The 24,064-nt window shown below is 39.3% G+C and overlaps 4 protein-coding genes across 4 annotated transcripts; all 4 read left to right on the forward strand.

Annotated features, from left to right (window-relative positions):
- Positions 1–292: 292 nt before the first annotated feature.
- Positions 293–7,408, forward strand: hexa (hexosaminidase A (alpha polypeptide)). Its single transcript, XM_034535233.1, has 14 exons — positions 293–649; positions 1,423–1,527; positions 1,636–1,701; positions 1,957–2,003; positions 2,160–2,270; positions 2,349–2,450; positions 2,649–2,781; positions 3,055–3,235; positions 3,471–3,557; positions 3,659–3,731; positions 5,825–6,005; positions 6,226–6,316; positions 6,427–6,534; positions 6,662–7,408. Exons 1-14 carry the CDS (start codon positions 382–384, stop codon positions 6,723–6,725), a joined length of 1,617 nt encoding a protein of 538 aa, XP_034391124.1. The 5' UTR covers positions 293–381; the 3' UTR covers positions 6,726–7,408.
- A 6,285-nt stretch (positions 7,409–13,693) lies between these two features.
- nr2e3 (nuclear receptor subfamily 2, group E, member 3) lies at positions 13,694–16,214 on the forward strand. Its single transcript, XM_034535590.1, has 8 exons — positions 13,694–13,852; positions 14,118–14,268; positions 14,406–14,509; positions 14,640–14,891; positions 15,225–15,412; positions 15,513–15,753; positions 15,833–15,938; positions 16,069–16,214. The coding sequence occupies exons 1-8, from the start codon at positions 13,777–13,779 to the stop codon at positions 16,199–16,201; spliced, it is 1,251 nt and encodes a 416-aa protein (XP_034391481.1). The 5' UTR covers positions 13,694–13,776; the 3' UTR covers positions 16,202–16,214.
- Positions 16,215–17,338: 1,124 nt separating this feature from the next.
- stoml1 (stomatin (EPB72)-like 1) lies at positions 17,339–20,699 on the forward strand. The gene is made up of 7 exons (XM_034535599.1): positions 17,339–17,678; positions 18,136–18,242; positions 18,332–18,481; positions 19,062–19,265; positions 19,345–19,555; positions 19,645–19,845; positions 20,033–20,699. The coding sequence occupies exons 1-7, from the start codon at positions 17,522–17,524 to the stop codon at positions 20,224–20,226; spliced, it is 1,224 nt and encodes a 407-aa protein (XP_034391490.1). The 5' UTR covers positions 17,339–17,521; the 3' UTR covers positions 20,227–20,699.
- A 117-nt stretch (positions 20,700–20,816) lies between these two features.
- LOC117732577 (cholesterol side-chain cleavage enzyme, mitochondrial) lies at positions 20,817–23,913 on the forward strand. The gene is made up of 9 exons (XM_034535598.1): positions 20,817–21,294; positions 21,531–21,686; positions 21,830–22,029; positions 22,101–22,304; positions 22,407–22,567; positions 22,650–22,816; positions 22,989–23,067; positions 23,192–23,383; positions 23,467–23,913. Exons 1-9 carry the CDS (start codon positions 21,026–21,028, stop codon positions 23,587–23,589), a joined length of 1,551 nt encoding a protein of 516 aa, XP_034391489.1. The 5' UTR covers positions 20,817–21,025; the 3' UTR covers positions 23,590–23,913.
- Positions 23,914–24,064: the final 151 nt, after the last annotated feature.

Here is a 24,064-nt window from a genome sequence, read left to right on the forward strand (position 1 = left end):
TGTAAAACATTGAACGAATAGAAGACGATTCTGATTCATAATGCTGCACACACGTTTTGACTTTGTAATAACTGTCATCAACCCGTATTTGTCAGCCGTACAGTTTCAGTTCACATTTACATCAATCGTCACATTACGTCAATGTACTCGTGTAAGTAGAATTAATGTTGTGTATTATGTAAATGTACAACAACACATATGTACACCCCGTGTGTCTAAATAAAGATAGACGACATTTAAAAACCGTATGAATCATTTATTGTACATTTCGATTCAACAATAAACAAAACACCCATACATGGGGCCCCAGTCATGTGACTTCATGCTCTTGTTCACCTGACTGGCTCAGCTTGACTGCAGTTTGACTTTGAGTTGAGGAACATGGAAACTACGGGTTTGGTTAGTTTCGGACGATATACTTGTTCACATTTGTATTTTCTACTACTTATTGTCCTCCCGCTTGGCCAACACACAGTGGAGGGAGTGTGGCCATTACCGCAGATTTTTACCTCCTCGATCGAGCGATACCCTCTGAACCCACAAGCGTTCTACTTTGGATACGGAAGACAGTCGGCCGCACAGTTTGGCTGCTCGGTTCTGGATGCTGCGTTCATAAGATATTACTCTCTTATCTTTCCAGACTACACTGGTAAGTAATAAAGTGAGGTGGCATAAAGACTATTTATTGCTGGAGTTAAAAGGTAAAAATGGTAAATATCAAGTTTCAGTTTTTTTATTTGTTCAAGAGGGGCAGTGTACATTGACGAACACTTTAAATTAAAATGTAAATTAACCCAATTACAGATCAATGGGCTTTGTAGACAAAGCAGGTCATCAGTCAGCCTGTGTAGGCCTACCGACTCTAAAATGCCTCAATGGCAATGGACCAGTACCGCACAGCGTAATGTTTGTGTTTTAAAAATGGCACGTATATGTTTATAGAATAATGGCAGTTTTACAGTAACATTGTCAAAATGAGATTGTGAAGGCACCGTATCCGGTTCTACAAAACCTCTACAAAAGGCCTATGCAGGAAGTATAATTGATCTGCCATTGTTCACATTGTGTAATTACGGAAGCCCATTAGTCAGTAAAAGAAAAAAATAAGATGAAAATGTAGCTGTGATAATAAAAGTATCCCCATGATGAGTCATAATAATGAGATAGAAAGTCATATTTATGAGATAGAAAGTCGAAATTATGAAATAGAAAGTTGAAATTCTGAGAAAGTAAGTGCACATATGCTTCAGTAATTATGACTTACCATGGGGATATTTTTATTATCACAGCTAAATCTTTATCTTATTTTGTTCTTTTACTGCCAAAATGGGCTTCCATATTTAATGCACAAAGGCAGATAGATACATTATACTTTATGCACGGACCTACAAAACATGATAATCATATTTTTATGACCAACAGGAAATGGTGTTCTGCGATTCTTAGAGGATAAACCATTTCATATTGAGATCAATGTTGACCATGATGATTGTGAGAGTTACCCACATGAGGACTCATCTGAGAAGTGTAAGTATCAACACATTTATTTGAGACACAGCACCACAGGTAAAAGTCACATTGGCAAAAAACAATCAGTGGGGTTTGATGTATTATCCCCCTCACTTTTATTTCCAGATAATCTGAGTGTCTCTGCTGGAAAAGCATCACTGAATGCGGAAACTGTGTGGGGTGCAGTAAGAGGTGATTATAGCCAATATCTTTTTGAAGAACATGTATAAACAAAATAAAAAGACGTGTGTACAAAAGTACAAATAAATAAAACAGACATGTTAACAATCCACTACCGTTGGCAAAGGGAAGGCTATGGTTCCATCAAAGGTTGTTGTACTGAAATCCTCACCCAAAGTGTATGAACTGATCTAAGCATCCCACTGTTATCTGTTTAGCTCTTATTGATTGCCTATTCTATATTCTATATCCTCTGATTAAACACAGGTCTGGAAACCTTCAGTCAGCTGGTGTATCAAGATGATTTTGGTTCAGTAAGTCTGAATTTTGCAAACGCTCGAAACTCAAGAGTCCACTAAAGCTATGACTTACTGAATACACATTCTCACCATATTATAAAGCTTGATTAAGGTTTGGGGTGGATCAATTATGCAATTTTTTTTTCTCCGTTTTTTTCTTCCTTCTTTTAGTATTTTGTGAACCAGACTGAGATTGACGACTTCCCCCGGTTTCCGTTCAGGGGAATTTTGTTAGACACTTCACGTCACTTCATACCAGTGCATGCCATTTTAAAAACTCTGGTAATAATCAAATGACATAATCTGAATTTCAGCCTTCTGTTTTCATCCAGTGGTACTAACAAACTTCTTTCTTGTTAGGATGCAATGGCCTACAGTAAGTTCAATGTGTTTCATTGGCACATTGTTGATGACCCCTCCTTCCCTTACCAGAGCCAGACCTTTCCAGACCTTTCCCGTAAGGTATGTCCTGTGGATGAAGTAATGAGAAAGAACAAGCCATTTACACTTATGTGCACCATCACCCTGCACATTATGACAACTTGTTTATTTTTGTATTATCCTACATTTTTAACAGGCTACTTACTGCATGTGGATTCATGATTTAAAATACTGAAAAGTTGCATCCACCCTAAACAAAAACTTTTGGCTCTGATTCAGGGGGCTTTCCATCCAATGACTCACATCTACACACAATCAGATGTGAGAAGGGTGATCTCACATGCCAGGCTGCGGGGAATAAGGGTTCTTCCTGAGTTTGATTCACCCGGCCACACCAAATCATGGGGAAAAGGTAAATTGTACTCTTAAACGACTGTCTTATCCAAATTATCCCAGCTCTTTGACCTTCAACATACAAATTACTTGGCATTAGGCCTGGTTTGGCCCAACATAAATCCTGTCTGCCGAACCTGCAAGCCAAGACTATAAACTGAATCTTCTAGTTTGATTCCCTTCCTACCTGGGGGGCTTTTATGGCAACATCAGTAGCAACAAATGTCTACACTCAACAGATAATACAAGAAATGTATTTGAACAAAATGATTAATTACCATTCATTCTTTAGGGCAGTCTGACCTGTTGACTCCCTGCTACAGTGGGAGCACCCCGTCAGGTGCTTTTGGTCCTGTTAATCCAGCGTTACCCTCCACCTACCAGTTCATGGCGACACTATTGAAGGAAGTGTCATCAGTGTTTCCTGATTCCTATATCCACTTAGGAGGGGATGAGGTGAACTTCTCCTGCTGGTAGGTTGAAATGTGACAGATAACTTAAATTCCTGCTTACTGACTGACCTGGTTTTGATCACTTTGGTTTGTTAATATTGTTAGTGAATTTGTTCTCATCTGTTTAGAATTGGCTTTTTTTTTAAAGCAAGGGGAATGTAGAAAATGTTTATAACTTGTCTCAGGTAGTTGATGTAGGAACATATTAATACATTTACCAACAAACAAAAAAGATTCTCCCCGCTTGTTTCCATAGGAAATCCAACCCAGATGTTCGTGCATTCATGCAGAAGATGGGATTTGGAGTAGACTTCACCAAACTGGAAGCATTCTACATGGAGAAGTAGGTTGTGAGAAGGGGAACATACTCAGTAATGTAGAAAGCTCAGGGATATACACCAAGTTACCAATGTCATTAATGTCTCTATTATTATATATTTACAGCATTGTGAATATCACTACATTCCTCAACAAGACAGCTATCGTCTGGCAGGATGTGTTTGACTACCATGAACTAGTAAGTACACCCCAACTAATAACACCTCTGATATAATATACAGTATACATTAATATAATATTTATCTGTGATGTTCATATAGGCTCAAATACATTTTAGACATTGTTTATAATGATCCATTGTTCAATGCTTGTACATGGTTGCATTATATTGCCTTTTGCAGATAAGCAGTGATTAACATGCTCACAAATATCAATATTTGAAATGCTGAACATTTTCCTGTCATTGCAGCAACACCATGTGTTCACTGTACATCAGTAAAGGTTCCTATTACTATTACATTTAACCATTGTTTAACCACTTGTAGCTTGGTGCAGATCCAGGCATCTAAAACAAGCGCTGCTTTATTTTCTAGTATACTTGTCTAGACTATAATTTTTTTGTTTTCTATATTATATTGCATGTGCATTCGCTGAAGGAGATATTTCAATTTATAAACGTGGACCATTTATTTTGTCACAAATATTTCACACCCCTTTTGTTCTGCATTTTTTTCCCCATCTGCTCTTTGCAATTTAAATAGGCTGGTAATTGTCACATAATATGGATACATAATGTGTTACTGAGTACTGGAAGGTTTTCGTTAAATACCGATATACGGTTGACCTCAGCAGGTTTAATGGTTTGAACCCATTGACTAATATTATTTCACAGTATACTGATAAAGAAAAGCGAATGTATCACACAATCAGTTCTTGTAAGTTTGATAGTCTCTAGCAGTGTGTTGCAGCGTAGCTCTCCATCAGTGGTGGAGGTATGGAAAGATGGCTGTTATCTGTGTGAAGTGCGCAGGGTGGCTAACGTGGGGCTCCGGGTGATTCTGGCCTCTCCATGGTATCTGGACCAGCCAGGGCCCACACACAACTGGGCCCGCTTCTATACAGTGTGGCCCCTCGCCTTCAAGGGTCAGAACATACTCTGCGTGCTGTGGCTAGTTTGAGTTGTATTTTCTGCTGTGGCTTTTGTCTCTAAAAATAGTTTACAGGTGAAACTTGTTTTAGGATATCCACAACCAAACCCTTTTGATTGTGCAACACCGAATGTTCTATAGCAATATCACTTGGTGGCAGTGAAGACTCCATTAATGTTACAGAGACATATGTTGTGTCCAAATTCCATCCGGTATACTAATTCTATACATGATGTACAGTACAGAAACTTTTAAAGTATAGAAATCAATTCACTTTTTAATAAATTGTCCAGTGTGAAATTATAACAAACAGTACTCAATTTAGAATTAGTATGGAATTGGGACACAGCGACTGAGTGGTGTCCCAAGTGGTGGTACACGCTCTCAATGCTGTCTGATGCTCCATGCATAACATGCACACTCTTTCCCTACACACAGAAGTATAACAATATTGCCATTGGCAGTAATTTAACAAAGCTCCTTGCTTCAAATTATTAAAGCAAAGGCCTGGCACATGTGAAAGATGTATGTTTGTCAAATGCGGACTGTATTTGTTTTCAATTCCGGTTGCTTATCAGATAAACTACCAATAAATCATCATGCTGGTTACTAAATGTTCCATCTTAAAACTGTACTCTGCCTTTTGGGCATTTCTGTTGATTTAGAAATTGTAATCAGCTCTGCTAACGAATTTTACTACAAATAATTAAAACAAATGTGCTTTGATAACGTAATGGTATTGTACACAATACTTTACCAAATTCAAATTAAATTAACCAATTATTAATTCTAGATGTACACATTCTTGCAGGCATATCGTTATACAATTCAGTTCCCCTTTTCTTTGGTTAAAGTACCCTCATGTACAGTCCACACTGTATGCTTTAAGAAGGTGATATTTTGTAAAAAGGATATTCTGGCGAGGCTTTTAGTTTTATTAACTGCCTAGTTTTGGAGAGACTAGGCCTTTGCAGCATAAGAGCTGATTTCAATAAATCTATTTGAGTTCAGTTGCAAGGTTCAGATGCTTTGCCCCATTGAGGGGTACACATTCAGAGAACCATGCCGGTAAAAAGCTATATATATATATATGTATATATATAAACACTATATGTAAACAGTCAGATCAGTTGCAATATATCACAGAAGGGCAAGACAGCATGTTGTTTCTCACCCTGTTCAGATTCCTAAGGACACAGTGCTGCACATCTGGAAGGGTTCCCCAGCTAATTATAGGAAAGAGCTCAGCAGGATGACCAAAGCTGGCATGAGGGTCCTGCTGGCCGCCCCATGGTACATCAACCACATTTCCTATGGCCAGGACTGGCGTAACTACTACACCGTGCAGCCACTGAACTTTTCTGGTGTGTGCATGCCAAAGTAATATCATAATATATAACCTGGGTCAGTTATGTGCTGGTGATGTAGAGGCCAATTTAAACATTGGCTTGCTGAGTTTTTATTTGAAGTGGTGTGATACATTTGAAGTGAAGATTCTGATGGATTGTAAATTCATTACCAGCCTATCTTTACATTAATACCTATCATATTATTGAAGCAAAGCTTTTCACCATCCTCTCGCAGGTACTGCGGAACAGAAGAAGCTGGTGATCGGGGGTGAAGTCTGCATGTGGGGGGAGTATGTTGATGCCACCAATCTCACTCCACGTCTTTGGTACAATATTTAAAAAGATATCTCAATTCATCAAACTAATCAACTTACTATATTAACAACAATTGCATGAAATTCACTTCAATAATCACTGGTTGCACCCACAATCACAGGCCAAGGGCAAGTGCTGCGGCAGAGAGACTGTGGAGTGATGAGAAGCAGACCTCCAGTGTGGACAAGGCGTTTCCTCGCTTGCAGGACTTTCGCTGCAAGCTTGTGAGGTACTTTACCATTTCTATCCAGGAACTGTAAAAAGCTAAATGCTGGCAGACCTTAACAAGACACAGGGCACATTCTCATAAGTATGCTTATTATATATCGGTCTGTCTGCTTCTCTTTCTCCTCAAGGCGTGGCATCAGAGCAGAGCCTCTGTATGTTGGACACTGCAAACATGAGTACCAAGGTGTTTGAAGATGTTGGATGGGTTACGAATGCAAGGTTTTTCCAGGGAATTAAGCTCATAGCTGCCTTTTTTTTAAAGTAGTGTGACATCTTTTATACATTGTTTCTATATAGTATTAAAAACTGTATTTAAACATTAAAGTGCTTTCTCAGGGACTTATCTCATTACATATAATTTCTAAATCCTTTTTCGCATTAACTGTAGTTATTTAGTAATGTGCATTTATAGTTCCGGGAAGTATCAACCACATAAAGCAGGTATGGGGGAAGGGAAGTTATATGTTGCTATGTTTATTTCGATAAATTAGGTGTGGATAACTTACTCTATTTATAGGGATTGTAAACATTTGTAAATCATTAATATCTTTGGATTGGTGAAATCATGTAGATATTTATTGTACATATATCTACATATACATGTACACATTCGGTGCTAATTGGATGGAGAAGGTGTATATAATGAGCTAATTTTGTTTGTTTTGGGAGACTGGTCGGTGATGGCAAATCTTTGCTGTGGTGTTAATCTGTAAAAGAATAAATGACTCCTGATCGGCTCCTTTTACCTCCAATGTCGCTCTGGCATGTTAACAGTCATGTTAAATTGGACTTGATGACGGCAAAATATGGACTGTAGATTTTTTATCTCGTACTCTTGGACAACATGATCAAATAAAGTTGGTGTGCAGATGTTGTCACAGTTATTTTTTTCTTCAAAACAGCTGTTCTTGAAACTCTTTGAACAGTGGAAAATTATTCCCAAAAAGAAATTAATAATATTCTGGCCCTGCATATGCATTTTGATGAAACAGTTTGCAAATCTAATGCCAACACAAATCAAAAACTGAAAAATAAAAATATCGACAGCCTTTTTCCACACATATTGCCAGTTTCGTGTTCTAGGTTATCAATCCTTGAAAACAAGTACTCAGAGGAAACCCAAGCACATGACGAGAACACTTCACACAGAAACTCAATATATGATATATAAATGCCATACAATACAACCAAATCAAACCATTTAAACATCACTCTCAAAGTTAGTAGGAAAAAGTGCCAACAAATAATTTTAGATAAACATGAGAGACCTTCCAAGGCTTGCAAAATAACAGACCGCATGATACATAATTAAACTGAATGGGCTATTATAACACCACTCTAGTGGGCAAGGAAATACTCCCCAAACTATTTTTGGTCCACTAAAATGGTAATATTTCTTGGAGAGATGTACACAAGAGAAACTTTCTTCCAAGGCTTGCATGTGTCTATAGTGGCAAAAATAGATATTTCAAATTATTATTAAAATAAAAAGGCTACTATGACACCCCCTAGTGGGCAAAACCCCTGCAAAATACATTTTTGTTGGAAAATATTTCTTGTGAATATAAACACGAGGCTTGCAGGACGGTGACAATAACATATTTCCTTGTCTAAAGAAATGAAATAACATTTTATATTATATTACCACTCTCCAATGGACAATGAAAGTCAGATAAAGTATTTATTATTTCCTGGGAAGATGAACACAATAGAGACCTTCTTTTAAGGCTTGCAGATGTTTTTACAGTGACAAAAACAGATATTTCAAAGTAAAATAAATGAAAATACAAGGGCTTTTATGACACCACTCTCTACCGAGCAGGAAAAACTCCACCAAAAAGATATTTTGTTAGAAAGTATTTTTTCGAAAGATGATGAGAGGCCATCTTCTAAGGCTTACAGGTTTCTTGACGTTGAGAATGACATACATATTCTTTGTTTTGTTAACAATACAACACAAAAAGGCATACAGGTGTTTTTACAGTGAAAATAAACATTTCAATGTCAAAAAATAAATAAACTAAAACTGCTGCTATTCGAGTTATTGCTGCTATATTACGAGTCAGGTGGAGTAAGCAGCATTTTATAATTTAGAGCCAAAGGATACTTGGATTCAAGAGAGTCTAGAGACCAACGGCCCCTGGCGCAAGTCACCGTTCCTATTTTACAGTAGAGTACGGTTCTTCTACATCCAAATGCCCTATCCAGGTATAAAGTCTATAAGAATTGAGTTTAATATTAAATAGATTAGGCATGGCAAAAATACACACAGTCACCAAGTCACTTACCTTGAGGGCACATTCCAACTCCCACTTTCCGGTGGTCATTTTATTTTCCCCTTTTCAGGGTCATGTTATGGGGTGTGTGTGTTCCCTCAGAAGGAAGTTGCTTACTCTAAGAGTTGTTCTCTTTCGTGTGATCAATTAATTTCCCTCTTTTCAGGGTTGTGTTATGGGTGTGTGTGTTCCCTTCTTTATATGAAGAGACAATGTATTAACATCAAACCAAGTTTTGAGGATGTCCAGCTCCCTTTTAATAGCAAACAAAAGTTCCTTTAAACATTTTCCTGAGCAAAATTAATTTGTATCGCAAAAATGACTAATAATAATTTAGTAACATTCCAAATATCATTAATATAAAGTATTACAGGTATTGGACTAATCCCTGTGGTACTCCACAGGTGGCCTTATAAGTCCTGACACCATGTCATTAACTTGCACACATAGCTGTCTATTATCCAAGTAGTTTTTCAGCCAAGAATGAGCTATTGCTGTGATTTAAAGTATCTTTGTTATTCCTTCGACCATCTCCATTAGTGCATAGGTAGTAGTTCTATTTTTCATAAATCCATACTGATGTTCACTCAATAATTATTTGTTCCTTTTAAAGAGATCCAATTGTTGCAGAAATAATTTCTCTAATATTTTAGAAAATTGAAAGAAGGGATTCCATGTAATTATTATCTCCATATTCATAATATTAGGAAAAAATATATATTTTCTTTTTGTTTCGTATAGCCCTTACATGACCTCGAGGGGCTGCCAGCTTTGCTTTTAAATTCTTGAGTTGTGTTAACATAATTACCTTGCTGAATATAATACATTATTTCAAACTTAAAATATTGCTGTACTTTTACTGTTCGACTCAGAGAATCATAAGCTAAAAAATAAGGCAATGGCTAACGGTGTTAAACAATTAGTTTAATAAAATTAAAACATTTCAAGTGAAATAACATTGTAATCATGTAATGTTCATTTACACTAAAATGTGCATTATTTATTTTTAATGTTCTGTTTCATCCATGCCAAAGACTATAGTGCTTTCATTTAGAAGACCAAATAAGCTGTTTAGTTCTTTTGTCAGCACTAACATGGATTGTCTCTCACTGATGTTGATTTGCCTGTTGAATTGAGCAGACATGACTTTGATAGGGACTTAGACAACTAATTTTCTCATTGTGTGGATTAGAGTAGTAGATGGCAGCAGATGGCAAGGCGGGGCAATCCCTGGTTGCCATAGTGCTGACACCTCAATCCTTCCACTTCATCTGACATGGGGGTGCCCACATGAATTGCTGAAGTGAACCTACAAAGCTTAACCATGCAATCGTGTCCATTCTCCGCAGTTACTTGAAATCAGGTAGACATGCTGAGTGCAGAGTAACAGAAGCTTATGATGTTATAACACAGCATGCATGATATTATTATCAGGCCAGGTCATACTGCCTTTATTCATTAGAAACTGGTAAGAATGTTGTTTTTTTATGCCAACGTTGCCACCTGTTTTATCAGTCCTAAAAGTCCTGCAGCTGACGACAGCAAATAGTAACTTGTAATATAAGAAAGATAACGATGTCGTTAAACCAACCAACAGCTGATCAGTCTGATCTCCCAAGCAAATGTGCTAGGGTTTTACTAGTGACGTGTGTTCAATCACCTGCAGGGCTCTGTCATCATAAATGTTTCCACTAAATACATAATCATCCAGTTGGCTCATGGCAGCGGGATCCTAAAAATTGGCTACATCTGCGCAACAATCACAGGGCTGAGGAGCGAAGAAACGTGACTGCTTATGGCAGCAGCATCTTACCTGTGCCGTCATCTGGAGAGTCAAGAAAAGACAGAAAAGACTAATTATGTTTAAATGTTTCACTAAGATGTAAATCTGAGTTACACATTGCTTATGTGTAACTCATTTAGGTGGCATACATTTTACCAGCGTAAAGATATTATTACAAGAGTTATACAAAGTTTCACAATTGAAAAGGTCCGAAAGATCAATAATTTTCTTCAGAAATTACTTTTTAGCCGGCTATATGTACATTTCCTGTCTAGTATGAAGATAATCAGCTCACCCCTGACATGTGAGCAACACCTGTGTTATGTAATCTGATATGGGACTGCAGATTACCATGCTCAGTACTGCTTTGGAAAATATAAATATGTATTTTAGGCATATTCACAATCACAGAGTTGTTTTGAACGTGCAACCAAAATGTATTGTAAATGCAAATGCTACGTGGACCGCAGTGAAAGACTGTAGTGGGCATAAACTTTCCAAAGTTGTTATGTCAAAATTGCTAGATCTTATCATAAGTAGTTATTAAAGGTGCATTTGAGACATTCTGATGCCACGTTTGAACTATTTTAACTCTATTCAACTGTTTAACTATCCAGTGGATGCAAGGTATAGGTACTGCCTAGCTGCCAGGGCTGTTGGCCACACATGTATATATCTGTTTAGTCTGTGGCAGGTTCATTTGCTTTGAGCATGGATGCTGTAGTCAAATTGTTGTTTGTTGTACACAGGGGAAAGCGAGGCAATTAGTGTGACCCAGCAGCAAACACTGCTTTGCATAACAATAAATGTAAAGCAATTTAAAGTGCTTTACATAAAGCAAAGACATGCACTACAACAACACTATAAACTAAATGGACAAACAAAATGAGGAGAATGAAATACATTACTGATGCACCTGCAGTCTATTCTGTTATGGAGTGTATTATTTTTACCTTGTCAGTCTGTCTTCATCCTCATGGTAAAATGTCCTGGAGACACCTACTGTGGCAGGAACCACAACACAAGCGGTTGTGAGTACTTTGTCAGGTGATTATTTGTCTGTGGACAGATCCTATCACCACCATAGCAGTCACAACACTTTACAGGTGTGGAGTTGTGATAAGAACAAATACAAAGTTCAAAGATGGTTGTGGGCTGAGTAAAGACACTGGAAGTAGGTGGTAGGAAGTGGAGAAGTGGCCATTGGTCTCCTCAACTTTACATCCCTGGACAGATTTGTGGGATCCCACTTCAAGATGGTCTCTAGTTCCACTTGTGGTGGCATACTGTACTTATGAGGTGCATCATACAAAGCCAATTCACTGCATACTATTAACATGCATATAACATATCTGTACCTCATTAGATTCAACAAGGTCTGAGTGCACAGCCCTCTTAGACTAACTATTGTAATCCTTTTTTACACCAGTTTAGGCCAACAGAAAAAGCTCTGTTTTCCATCCTACATTGTTTTCCTAAAAATCAAGAGTGACTTAAAGGATTACAGAAATCATTCTGTGGACACAGCAGGCAGTCACATTGTAGCTTTACGGTCTTTGCTACATTTTATCTGATTAATGAGCTGAACTAGATGGCATTGGCTATATGCAATAATGTCTTCAGCAATCCCTGCAGCTTGATAGACCTGTATTAAAATACAGAGCACATGTATTGACCTTTCTGATATTTCTTTGTGCTCATCCACCGTGTAAAATATTAGCGTGTAGAGAACATCAGTTGTGCTCTTGCAATAACAGTTGCACATGGGTTACTAATTAGGCAGACGGGGGCTTCTGAGAGCAGTCAACTTGTTGCTGCTCTTTCAATCTCTGCACTAATTGTTTTTCTTCTCATTCGTTATCCCCTCCAAGACGGAGACCACATTTCATGGAAGGTTAAGCTACTTTGCTGATTTGGGCTGTATTCTCCTGAAGCCATTATTGTCATTGACAGGGCCAATATGGCGCAGAAGGAATGTCTTAAGCATGGTGTAAGACTAGCCTGTTAACCGGGTGGTGAGGAACATCCATACTTGTGGACTATAAGTGGAACACATAGTCCATATTGCTATGTTTTGTGTCTTGTTGATTAGTGCTAGTTGATCAGTTCACTTGTTGTAATTAACTTCTAAAACCTCAAGTCAATACTGTGGGCAGTAGTAGACTAATCATTGTGATTTTGGCCAGCAGACCTACAATAGGTGAGACAACCATTGAAGCGTCTTTGCTTGTACACTTACTTAAGCTTTTCTTATAATAACTGTCAGTTAAGAATGAATAAACTGATTTGTGAAAGTCATTATAAGTAACGACTTAACAGGGTAGAATTTAAATAGATGGCTCTTTGGTGACTCTGAACTTTACCATGCAGCAGCCACATTTATGAAGCTATTTAAAAGTAGTATGGGTGAGCGGTCAAATATATTGTTTTCTTTTTCTTGTAAATGTCCTTTGTTGAGTTCAGTTGTGCCTGTAAGTGGAGTGGATGTGCTCATGGGGGCAGAGTGGTTGTCCTGTAACCACAAAGTAGCGGTTCGATCCCTGGCCTCCTACAAGTTCACATGTCCTCGAACCCCCAGTGGCTTCATAGCAGCCCACTGCTCCTAGAATAATAAGGATGGGTTAAATGCAGAGGCCAAATTTCATGTATGTATGTATGTATGTATGTATGTATGTATGTATGTAAAATGGCTATCGTAATAAAGTTTAAGTTTTAAGTGGAGGGACTGATTGATTTACCCTAATAGACAGTAAAGATTAAGAGGATGACAAATCAGCATTTGCTTACACAGCACTTGGTTCTAATCTCCTTGTCTTCCTTTAGAAAGCCCCCAGACAGCTCACACTCATTCTGGCAGAGAGAAAGAGAGAAGAAGACAAGAAGTGATTCTATTGACTCCCCATACATCAGAAACGACCAGAGAAAGGACAACAGCACTGGATCTATATCATCGGGCATTCCTGGAGTAACTCTCTGATGATCTCTGAAGAAATTAGGCTTTAATTACAAGCTTTAGTGCAAATAACTACAATTTTGTGTTTTAGGGGCATAGCCATGTGTCTACACTTCAGATGAAAAAGGCGTTGATCCAGCCAGTCAAATACACAAAAAATACTCCATACAGAAGAGAAAGAGGAATTTTCTATCTGTCTAAACATTGTTTATTAAGCCAGGTTATCTAAAGATGGAGGACCACATGACCAAAATGAACATGTTTTCTTCTTACACGTCTAATGACTTCACAGATGGACCTCAAGCAGGTGAGCCAATGCTTGTTGTAATTTGTAACAGTTTTGTTATAAAATATCTAACAAGGGGTGCTAAACAATAACACCTAAATAAAAATGATAATTGAAAATATATTCTGTACAGCAAATAAAAGAGGGATGATATTAGTTGTATATTGCGTGTACAATTAAAATAGGTTATTTTTGTAAAACCTATCTGTTTAATTAAGACGTCTGTTGAGCCTTTAAATGATGAGCAAAATGTTGAGTATTTATTTCTGCTATCTGTCCTCTACAGAAATAAGTTTGGTCCCAGGGAAAGCAAATGGCCACGATCTGCTATGTACAGTGTGTTGTGACTCGAGCAGTGGGAAACACTATGGGATCTATGCCTGCAACGGCTGCAGTGGCTTCTTCAAGCGCAGTGTCAGACGAAGACTCATCTACAGGTGAGCAACATTTTTATCTAATAGGGAAGTCTCAATTACTATTTGTTTAATAGAGAAATACAACTAGTGTAACACACACTTATTTGTATTTTAACATAGTGCTTAACTCTTAAGAATTGTAATTGTCAATATCACAGGTGTCAGGCTGGAACTGGCAGGTGCCCCGTTGACAAGGCCCATCGTAACCAATGCCAAGCATGTCGACTAAAGAAGTGTCTCCAAGCTGGCATGAACAAAGATGGTGAGAAGAATCTGATTTGAGTTGACTGTGTCGAGTATATTATCTGTGTATATCATTTCTGTCATTGAACAAATGATCTAACGCCTTGTCTGTTTTCACACAATATATTATTTACTTGTCCTTTTGGCAGCTGTGCAGAATGAGCGACAGCCTCGAAGCACAGCACATGTCAGTCTAGACTCTATAAATCTGGACACTAAAAAGGAGCACTTGGCCACCACACGGGAGCTCACCTCCTCCGCCCCCTACTCATCAGTCAACTGCAAACCTCTGGTCACCAACTCAGCCACCATACAGCCCTGCAGCAACCCCAATAACTACCACCGCTTTATGGTCAGCCTGCTAACTGCAGAAACCTGTGCAAAACTGGAGCCTGAGGATGGTGAGATCAAATGACAGAAATGAACTTAAGTACCCACTTTGATGTAAAAATACACTTTATGATTTGCTTTTGCTTTTTATGTCTGTGATATGTGGGTACATAAGAAATGTAGAATCTTCTTTTCTGAATTGTAATTGCATTTCAACACAAGATAAAATAATCCTTCATCAGTAGAAAACAGAACAAAACAAGTACAATAAATAATCAAACTGTAAAAAATAACAAAACCTAAAATATATAATATAATATATTACAATATATATATTGTAATATAATACAATATTTAACTCCCATTAGCCTAAATATGTGTGTCTCTACTTTTGTAATGCACAGTGGAGGAGAATATTGATGTGACAACCAATGATTCAGAGAGAGATCGGACTCCCTCTGACTCTCATCTGTCTCCGTACACCTCCAGCTGTCCAGAGACTATATATGAGACATCGGCACGACTCCTCTTTGTGTCTGTCAAGTGGGCAAAGAATTTGCCTGTTTTTGCTCACTTGCCATTTCGAGACCAGGTGAGACTGACTGACACATTTTTGTATATTCACCAAACCAACTTACACATACGTAAATCGTGTACAAGACTGATCACTTTCATTTATGTGACATCCTCAGGTGACTCTCCTGGAGGAAGTTTGGAGTGAGATGTTCCTCTTGTGTGCCATCCAGTGGTCCCTGCCCATGGACAGCTGTCCTCTTCTGTCTCTGCCAGATCTCTCTCCCACACAGCAGGCCAAGATCAGCCTCCCTACAGCGGACCTGCACATCCTGCAAGAGGTCTTTAATCGCTTTAAGGCCCTAGCTGTTGACCCTACTGAGTTTGCCTGCCTGAAAGCAATTGTTCTGTTCAAGCCAGGTGAGGAGGTAATCCTTTAGCCATATGCATTTGTTACTGAATGGACATTGTAACTAATGACATGCTGTTTGACTTGCAGAGACACACAGCCTCAAAGACCCAGAGCAGGTGGAGAATCTACAGGACCAGTCACAGGTGTTGTTGGGTCAGCACATCCATTCACTATACCCCAGCCAAGGTGCCAGGTAAGCCTGATGTAACTCTCTCTCTGACAGACTACAAAGATCTTCACACATGAAAACATCGCACAAGTTTGTGAAAGAAAAGTCTAAACAGAAACAGAAAGTTCACTGCCCTTTGCTCTTGTCCATCAAGGTTTGGGAGACTTTTACTTCTGCTGCCATCCCTCCACTTTGTGAGCTCTGAGAAGATAGAGCAGCTGTTCTTTCACACAACCATTGGCAGCACACCCATGGAGAAGCTGCTGTGTGACATGTTCAAAAACTAAGACACAAACTTACACAAGAAGAACCCTAACCCTAAGAAGAAAGCCAAATGACACTTGCTTGGAAAGCACCATAAACCAACCCTCAAGCAACCTGTTTTCTGATTGTTTGTTTCACATATTGTGGTTTTATACAATATAGATATAGCCCCTTTTCACAGGAATTGTTTCCCCACTATAAGTCAATAAGGCTGTTGAAAATACCCATTACAATTCATGGCATTCTTATTAAAGCTAGGACAAGAACCTTTTGTTTTGTGTTGATTTTGGCTGTCCCTGTGGACTATAGTGGTAGTATTTCCGAGCAGTTTTTCCTGCAACAGAGCCTGACAGTCTGCGATGGGTGTTCCTGGTCCTGGTTCTGGTTCTGATTCAACGCTGCAGCAAAAGATGCTGCTGTAGAAGTTTTAGCAGCTCAGGGCTGCACAGTATAAGTATCAGACATGAAGTTTAAAGCCAATGCTAATGCTGAGGACATCCTCGGATGATATCCAGCAATCCAGCAATACGGTCTGGGTTTCCAGCAGCGTGATGTCAGTGTTGGCTCCCAGTAAGTACAGTAGGAGCAACAAGGCAAACCTTTGTTCCTGGCCGGAGGAGGAGACGCTGCTGCCGGCTGAGCTCTCCTTTCTCCCTCCAGAACTGCTGGAGGCCACGCTGGAGACTGAGCTGAAAGAGTTTCTAGTGAACCTGCATGATTTCAACAGAATCTGATCCAGTGACACAGATGACAAGCTTTAAGAATAACTATATAGAAATAGCCACTCTTCTTGCTGATGGTCTTGTTTACTTACCTATATCATATAGAGGCATCAGTATTAAAGACTGTTTCATAACCAGGCAAAAGTCAATCACAGTAACTTTAAATAAGCATAGGCTACAAGTGTTGGTCTGTGATTATTATGTGATTATTTGACCGAAAAATTAGACATGCATTATTGCGTATGTATAGGATACTGAGTTTTTTTACCTCAGTATGGTCTCCCATTTTATGTATGTATATATATATAAAACGGGAGACCATGAAAGAAAAAGGTTGTGGGGCTATGGTGTGTCCCGGAATGTAAACTACAGTTGGGCTGCAGGAACGCTAGGTGGCGGTAGTGAGCATATTTACTGCTGAATAGCCTACAAACCGTCAGTAAACACAGAGAAGAAGAGCCGGAGCAAAACACGGAAGAACTTCACGCTAGCTAGCACAGTGAGCGAAAGCGTCCTGCGTTTTAGTAAAAGTACCTACTCTGTTTACTTTTACAGGGTAGGTTGGGGCTGATAGCTGCAGCATGTACTGAAATAGTAAATATATTATTTTTTTACCTAACAATGTTTAGCAAGTCGTATCAGCAGCTCCCTCAGAAGGACACCACCTTTCCGAGGACTCCTGGCTTGTTTGTGGACACTAACAGCTTCACACAGCGCGGCCACTACCAAGGGTTTTCTTTTGACAACATCCCCAATGTTTCTGAAAACGACTTCACCGGTAGGCAGTTAACATCAAATATAGTAGCTTGTTTTGTACGTGGTGAGTGTAGGGTTAAGAGTTCTATGAAATAAAGTATATAACATATATAATGAATGTATGTACAAAATATGCCTAAGACCATCACACTACATAGCATTGCAAATGAACGTATACAGGTTGGTGGAGTTGTCTGAGACAAATGGAAAAAAAACATATGACATATCCTGTAATTAAGTTCCTAGGATGAGTGAACCTCTAAAACACTAGATCCCAAACTTCCAATAACGCAACATCTTGTTTCCTAATGCCCTTCCTGCCTGGTAAAATTCCATAGTTCAAACAACACACACACAGTTTGTCATGCAGGCTTTCGAATTGTCTCCAATCCAAAGTTGAAAGCTCACCTTAAAGCCACAGATGAGATGACATAAACTGTATTCCATGCTGATTGATTTTTCTGTTTCTTTTCTTTAAGATGCCTCCCAAGGATGGCTGTCCTGGATCTGCAACCTGATTGTCATCTTCCTTGTCTACATCTTCACATTCATAACATTTCCTATAACAGGATGGTTTGTACTGAAAGTAAGGTGACATTTCTCATCAGTTAATCCTACAGCATGTCTACTAACTGAAGATAATACAAACAAACAACTCTGACTCCTTGTTCATAGACTGTGCCTAACTACCAGAGGATAGTAGTGTTTCGTCTGGGTCGAGTTGGTCCTCCCAAGGGCCCTGGTATTGTCCTTGTGCTGCCCCTCATTGACCAGTGGCAAAGAGTAGACCTGCGCACCCGTGCTTTCAACATCCCTCCCTGCCAGGTAAACCACTACACTGAGATCATCACTAGTTACTGAAGCAGTTGTGATGGACAACTTGTTCAAGTTCTTACTCATTGACACCTCCTACAGTTTTTTTTTTTTTTTACATTAAGTCTTACTAATTAAATAAATTCAGATACACTTCTAAATACATTTTTGCACAGGAGGACGACTGTGGAGTTTGTTCCCCATTAAGTCATTGAAAGTGCATTACATGTCAATCTTAATAACCTGTATGAACAGGTGGAATTATTACAGCAAGCTAAATATGTTTTGATTTATTTTGTCCAACAGGTGGCAGTCTTGGTGCACTGTTAGTGTGCTGAATGTTTTGTTTTTAGTCTCATATCTGCCCCCATAAACTTAATGAAGATGGCAATTTTTTGTTTTTTATGCTTAAGCATTTATCACACAGTCATGAGCTGTTTAAGAAAATGTATCCTTTCCATTTTTGGGAAAGTAACCACAGAACCATCGCTGTAATTCATAACTGCATTTCAATACAGTTAATGTGTCACACTGATGTCACTTGTGTCTTAATGGTGTCCAGCCCATATAACATGTACTTCTGCTACTGTAGGTGATCACTCTAGATGGTGGTATACTGTCAGTGGGAGCAGACATCCAGTTCAGGATCTGGAGCCCCGTCATGTCAGTACTATCAGTCCAGGACCTGAATACCTCAACCAGGATGACTGCACAGAAGGCTTTGACCTACAGCCTGTCTAAGAAGACTGTCAGGGAGATCCAGACTGAGAGAGTTAAACTTGGAGAATATCTTGGGGTGAGACAACACTGGATCTTTTCTCTGCTGGCTTTTCACTGTTTCTCATCAAACTTACATTCTTTATTGCTCTGTACAGATGGACATAAATGAGATGACTCAACCCTGGGGGCTGGAGGTGAACAGGGTAGAGCTTACCCTGGGCTCTCTACTAAAAGCACCTGAGGGAGGCCCCTCCGGACCCCTCATCATGCCACCTTCTGTGCCTGGACTTGAAGGCCTCACTGGCTCCATTCAGCAGTTAGCCATGCAATTTCTGGGCAACAGTGGCATTTCACAGACTCAAAAAGGTATGGCCTCACTCAAACATAACTTTTTTTGTACAACATGTACCCACTCTGATAATGTTGTATAATACACCTCTGTCTTTTCTCTTCAGACGACAGCATCACTTTTACAGATGAGCTCAGCAGTGGCCCTCAGGAAGTTGTAGCCACATCCGGTTCTGTTGAAGAGCTGCTTGGCCGGGTCAAGCTTGTGCTCTCAGAAACTTTGGTCAGCCAGGTTGGGGCCTGCTTTCAATTAAACATAAGCTTGGAAGATGGACAGCATCACAGTTACTATGTGGATCTGAGCCAAGGTGATGGTTAATTTAATACTGTAAATATGCCACAATTATAAGAGCATTGTCCATTGAGATACAGCAAGCAGCTGCATGCAAGTTGTGCTCAATCTGTCTAATAAAGCTCAACTGTTTAAGTGAAATAAAAAACAAAAGTACAGTGACCTAAATCAAGTATCTCCATCGCTCTGTGTGTGTTCTTTAGGAAGCGGTGCAGCTGGAACAGGGTCCTTGTGCAGAGAGCCAGATGTGACACTGAGTTTAAGTGGCAGCGACCTTCTGGCCATGTTCCAGGGCGGGCTCCAACCATTTGCTGCCTACACCAGTGGCAGACTCAAAATCCAGGGAGACATTAAGACTGCCATGAAGCTGGAAGAACTCATAAAGCTACTTAAATAGGGTTGGAAATCTTGAGAAATTAGAAACAGTACATTAGATTTTAAAAAGCATCCAGCATAAAACCAAGTCAACTGTTTTACAATGAAGGCAGCTTGCAGCACAAGCTGCAGAAGGCAAGACTGGAAGCCTGTCCCTTAAACCCTCCCTCCATAGCATCTCCATCAAAATTATCATATTGAACATATTAGTAGTTAATTTGGCCCAAATAAAATTATTGGATGGTCTTATTACAGTGCCGGTGGATTGGGAAGAGAATTTCAACAAATACAATAAATGTTTTTGTGCATAATCAAACAAAAGGAAATTTAACATGGTTGCATTGTGAATAATCAGAGGAATTTCCCTTACATTCCCAACCCTAGCTTTAAGAAATGAGGTTCATAGCATCTCCATGTGTATTTATTAAATCTTATTTTTTAGAGGTACAGTACTGTATATGTTAATTACATTTGTTATAAACAGAGTTTCTCTTATGGCCTTGTCTTTCTTCACAAATGAAAGCAAATGCTTGTTTACAAAGACCACAAACCTTCTGAAGGTCTTTAGGCCTAATGTCAGTCGTCATAGTCTCACTTTTTACATACAGATGATTGTAGGGTGCTATACAAGATTACATATTCAGTAAGTAATGCTGCATACACTGGTAAATACTAATAGGCTGTGTTGTTCAACTGGAGAGCCTTGATCAGCAAAGGGGGGCAGACTATTTAGACCAGCCTACTTGTTTTGCAACAGATGTCCCTGGGAAAGCCAGCGAAGCTGTTGAAGGTAGAGCAGAGTGAGAATTTGTGTTGTCGGGATGGCCAGGTGGAGTGTGTGGCGCAGCCCCGTGACGGTGTCCCTGTCCTGGATAAGAGAGCTGACAACAGGTGTGCGCTGCGGCAGCAGTATGCCGGTGGTCAGACAGGTGGACTCAGACAGCAGCAGCATTGTCAGGCCTTTTAATGAGATTCCTGGACTGTGGAAAAATGGGGTGGCCAACTTGTATAATTTCTGGAAACTGGATGGCTTCAAAAACCTTCATCGCATCATGTTACAGAACTTCAACACTTTTGGACCCATTTACAGGTATGGAAGGCATCATTCTTAAATAAAATACTTATACATGACACTCATCGTCAAGGTCTATCTTAAGTAAACAGTAACATAAGTAGACAAAACAAATGACTTGCGTTTGAAATGAACGTTCTGGTCCAAATGTAAATATTTTTTGCATCTAAGTATTTGTGACAGAATATCCACAATGTCATGTTTTCTGAAAACAAAACATCTGATATGGCATTTTTAACCCTTTTCTCTATCAGAGAAAAAGTAGGTTACTATGAAAGTGTGAATATCATCAACCCTGAAGATGCTGCTATCCTGTTCAAAGCAGAGGGCCATCATCCTAAAAGGCTGAAAGTTGAAGCCTGGACGTCATACAGAGACTTCAGGAATCTCAAATATGGAGTTCTGTTAAAGTATGTGCTCTAATTATCCCCTTCTACATGTATAAACTCTGTTTTACCAATATTTTGACTGTTTTGTGGAATCAAGGGTTTACTAAATGTTACTGTGCCAATTAGTTTCCTTGTGAGTTGAAGTTAACGTTGTCTTCTCAAAGGAATGGAGAAGACTGGAGATTAAACCGTGTGATTCTCAACAAGGAGGTGATTTCCCCAAAGATGCTGGAAAACTTTGTGCCTTTGCTGGACGAAGTTGGGCAGGATTTTGTGGCCAGAGTTCACAAAAAGATAAAGCGAAATGGCCAGAACAAATGGACCACCGACCTTTCTCAAGAGCTTTTTAAATATGCACTGGAGTGTAAGTATGACTAACCTCTTTTATCTCCATGAAGAATGTATTTTGTCTCATGTTTGGTCTGTTCTTCACAGCGGTGAGCTCAGTTCTGTATGGGGAGCGTCTCGGTTTGATGCTGGACTACATCGATCCTGAAGCTCAACATTTCATTGACTGCATCACCCTGATGTTCAAGACTACCTCCCCCATGCTGTACATCCCTCCTGCTCTGTTGAGGCGGATTGGAGCGAAGGTGTGGCGGGACCATGTGCAGGCTTGGGATGGGATCTTCAACCAAGGTAGGAAACAAACAGGATGAACCTTTTAACTATTGCTTTCACTGGCACCAGGAGGTTCCCACTTCTGTTTCTCACTACGTTGATATTGTTTTGGTGCATCAGCGGACCGCTGCATTCACAACATCTACAGGCAGTTACGTCAGGAAGATGGCACTTCAAAGAAATACCCAGGAGTCTTGGCTAGCCTGCTCATGCTGGACAAGCTGTCCATTGAAGACATCAAGGCCAGTATCACTGAGCTAATGGCTGGAGGAGTGGATACTGTATGAACAAAAATATAATTATTTATTTTCAAGAATGCGACTTCTTTTTGGCTTTCTGCATAATTCTTTGTGTGCGTTTCAGACTTCTATAACGCTGCTGTGGACATTGTATGAACTTGCTCGGCACCCCAGCCTCCAGGAGGAGCTGAGAGCAGAGGTGACTGCAGCCCGGGCTGAAAGCCAGGGAGACATGCTGGATATGCTGAAACGGATTCCATTGGTCAAAGGAGCTCTGAAGGAAACACTGAGGTGTAAAACATGGCAGTGTCAGATATGTAATGAGACTGTAGAGATGTTAGATGCCAGTTGTTTGGGAAATAGTTTCCACTAATTCATAGAACATGACCTTTTGTAGTTTACCACGTTCTGCCATCTTCTTGCAAGTGTCCTTTAATATAGATGTTCCCCTCCGATTCCTCAGGTTACACCCAGTTGCAGTGAGCTTGCAAAGATACATAACACAAGATATCATTATTCAAAACTACCACATCCCAGCTGGGGTGAGAGGCTCTTAAAAATATTAAATGTTTTCGTATTGAAGCACTGTTGTGCAAACTAAGCCAGTGTTAAGCATAGTGTCGGAGCCCTGTTCAGCTCTTTTTGTTTCTATGTGTTTGTGTTTAGACTCTGGTTCAGTTAGGACTGTATGCCATGGGCCGAGACCCCAAAGTGTTTGTTCGTCCGGAGCAGTATCAGCCCTCCCGCTGGCTGAGGACAGAGACGCACTACTTCAGGAGCCTGGGCTTCGGCTTCGGCCCCCGTCAGTGTTTAGGACGCAGAATAGCTGAGGCGGAGATGCAACTCTTCCTTATCCATGTGAGATATTTAGAGATTAGAGAGTATTCTGCAGCTCATTTACGCTGCATATTAACTGTGTGCATTATCTTCTGTGTTTGCAGATGCTTGAGAACTTCCAAGTGGAGAAACAGCGCCATGTGGAAGTGCAGAGTACCTTTGAGCTCATTCTTCTACCAGAGAAACCTATAATATTGACTTTGAAGCCTCTTCATACTAGTCGGTAACAACAAGTTTGCAGAGACAGTCTGTGGTGGTGCATAAGCCAGGCTCATTTCTAGGAAGGGCTTCACAAAGCACCACCATATATAAACACTAAATACAATTTTCCAATCTTAGATGTTGAAAACATTAGGAAAGAAAAAGCCCAAAACGTTACCTCAGTAAATCAATAACCAGTGAATAGTAATTATATATACTGTTTCTTATTTGGAGATTCATTTGAACAATAATGAACATGTTCAGTGTGTGTGTTCAATATAATAAAAAAAAACTGTGCTTTTTTTCCAAGTGTGTAATGGCAAAATATAAACTATATAAACAGTGATGAATAAAACAATACAACCGATTTAAAATATGTCTTGTAATATATCATTTTATTACGTATTTTAATATCAACATATATTAACTAGAAAATGTCTTTTTTTTTGGAACATTAATTGAAAGAAAATTAAGTTTAAATAATTTATAGATCATTTTACA

This window comes from Cyclopterus lumpus, chromosome 6 (genome assembly GCF_009769545.1).
Source record: "Cyclopterus lumpus isolate fCycLum1 chromosome 6, fCycLum1.pri, whole genome shotgun sequence".
Lineage (NCBI taxonomy): Eukaryota > Metazoa > Chordata > Actinopteri > Perciformes > Cyclopteridae > Cyclopterus > Cyclopterus lumpus.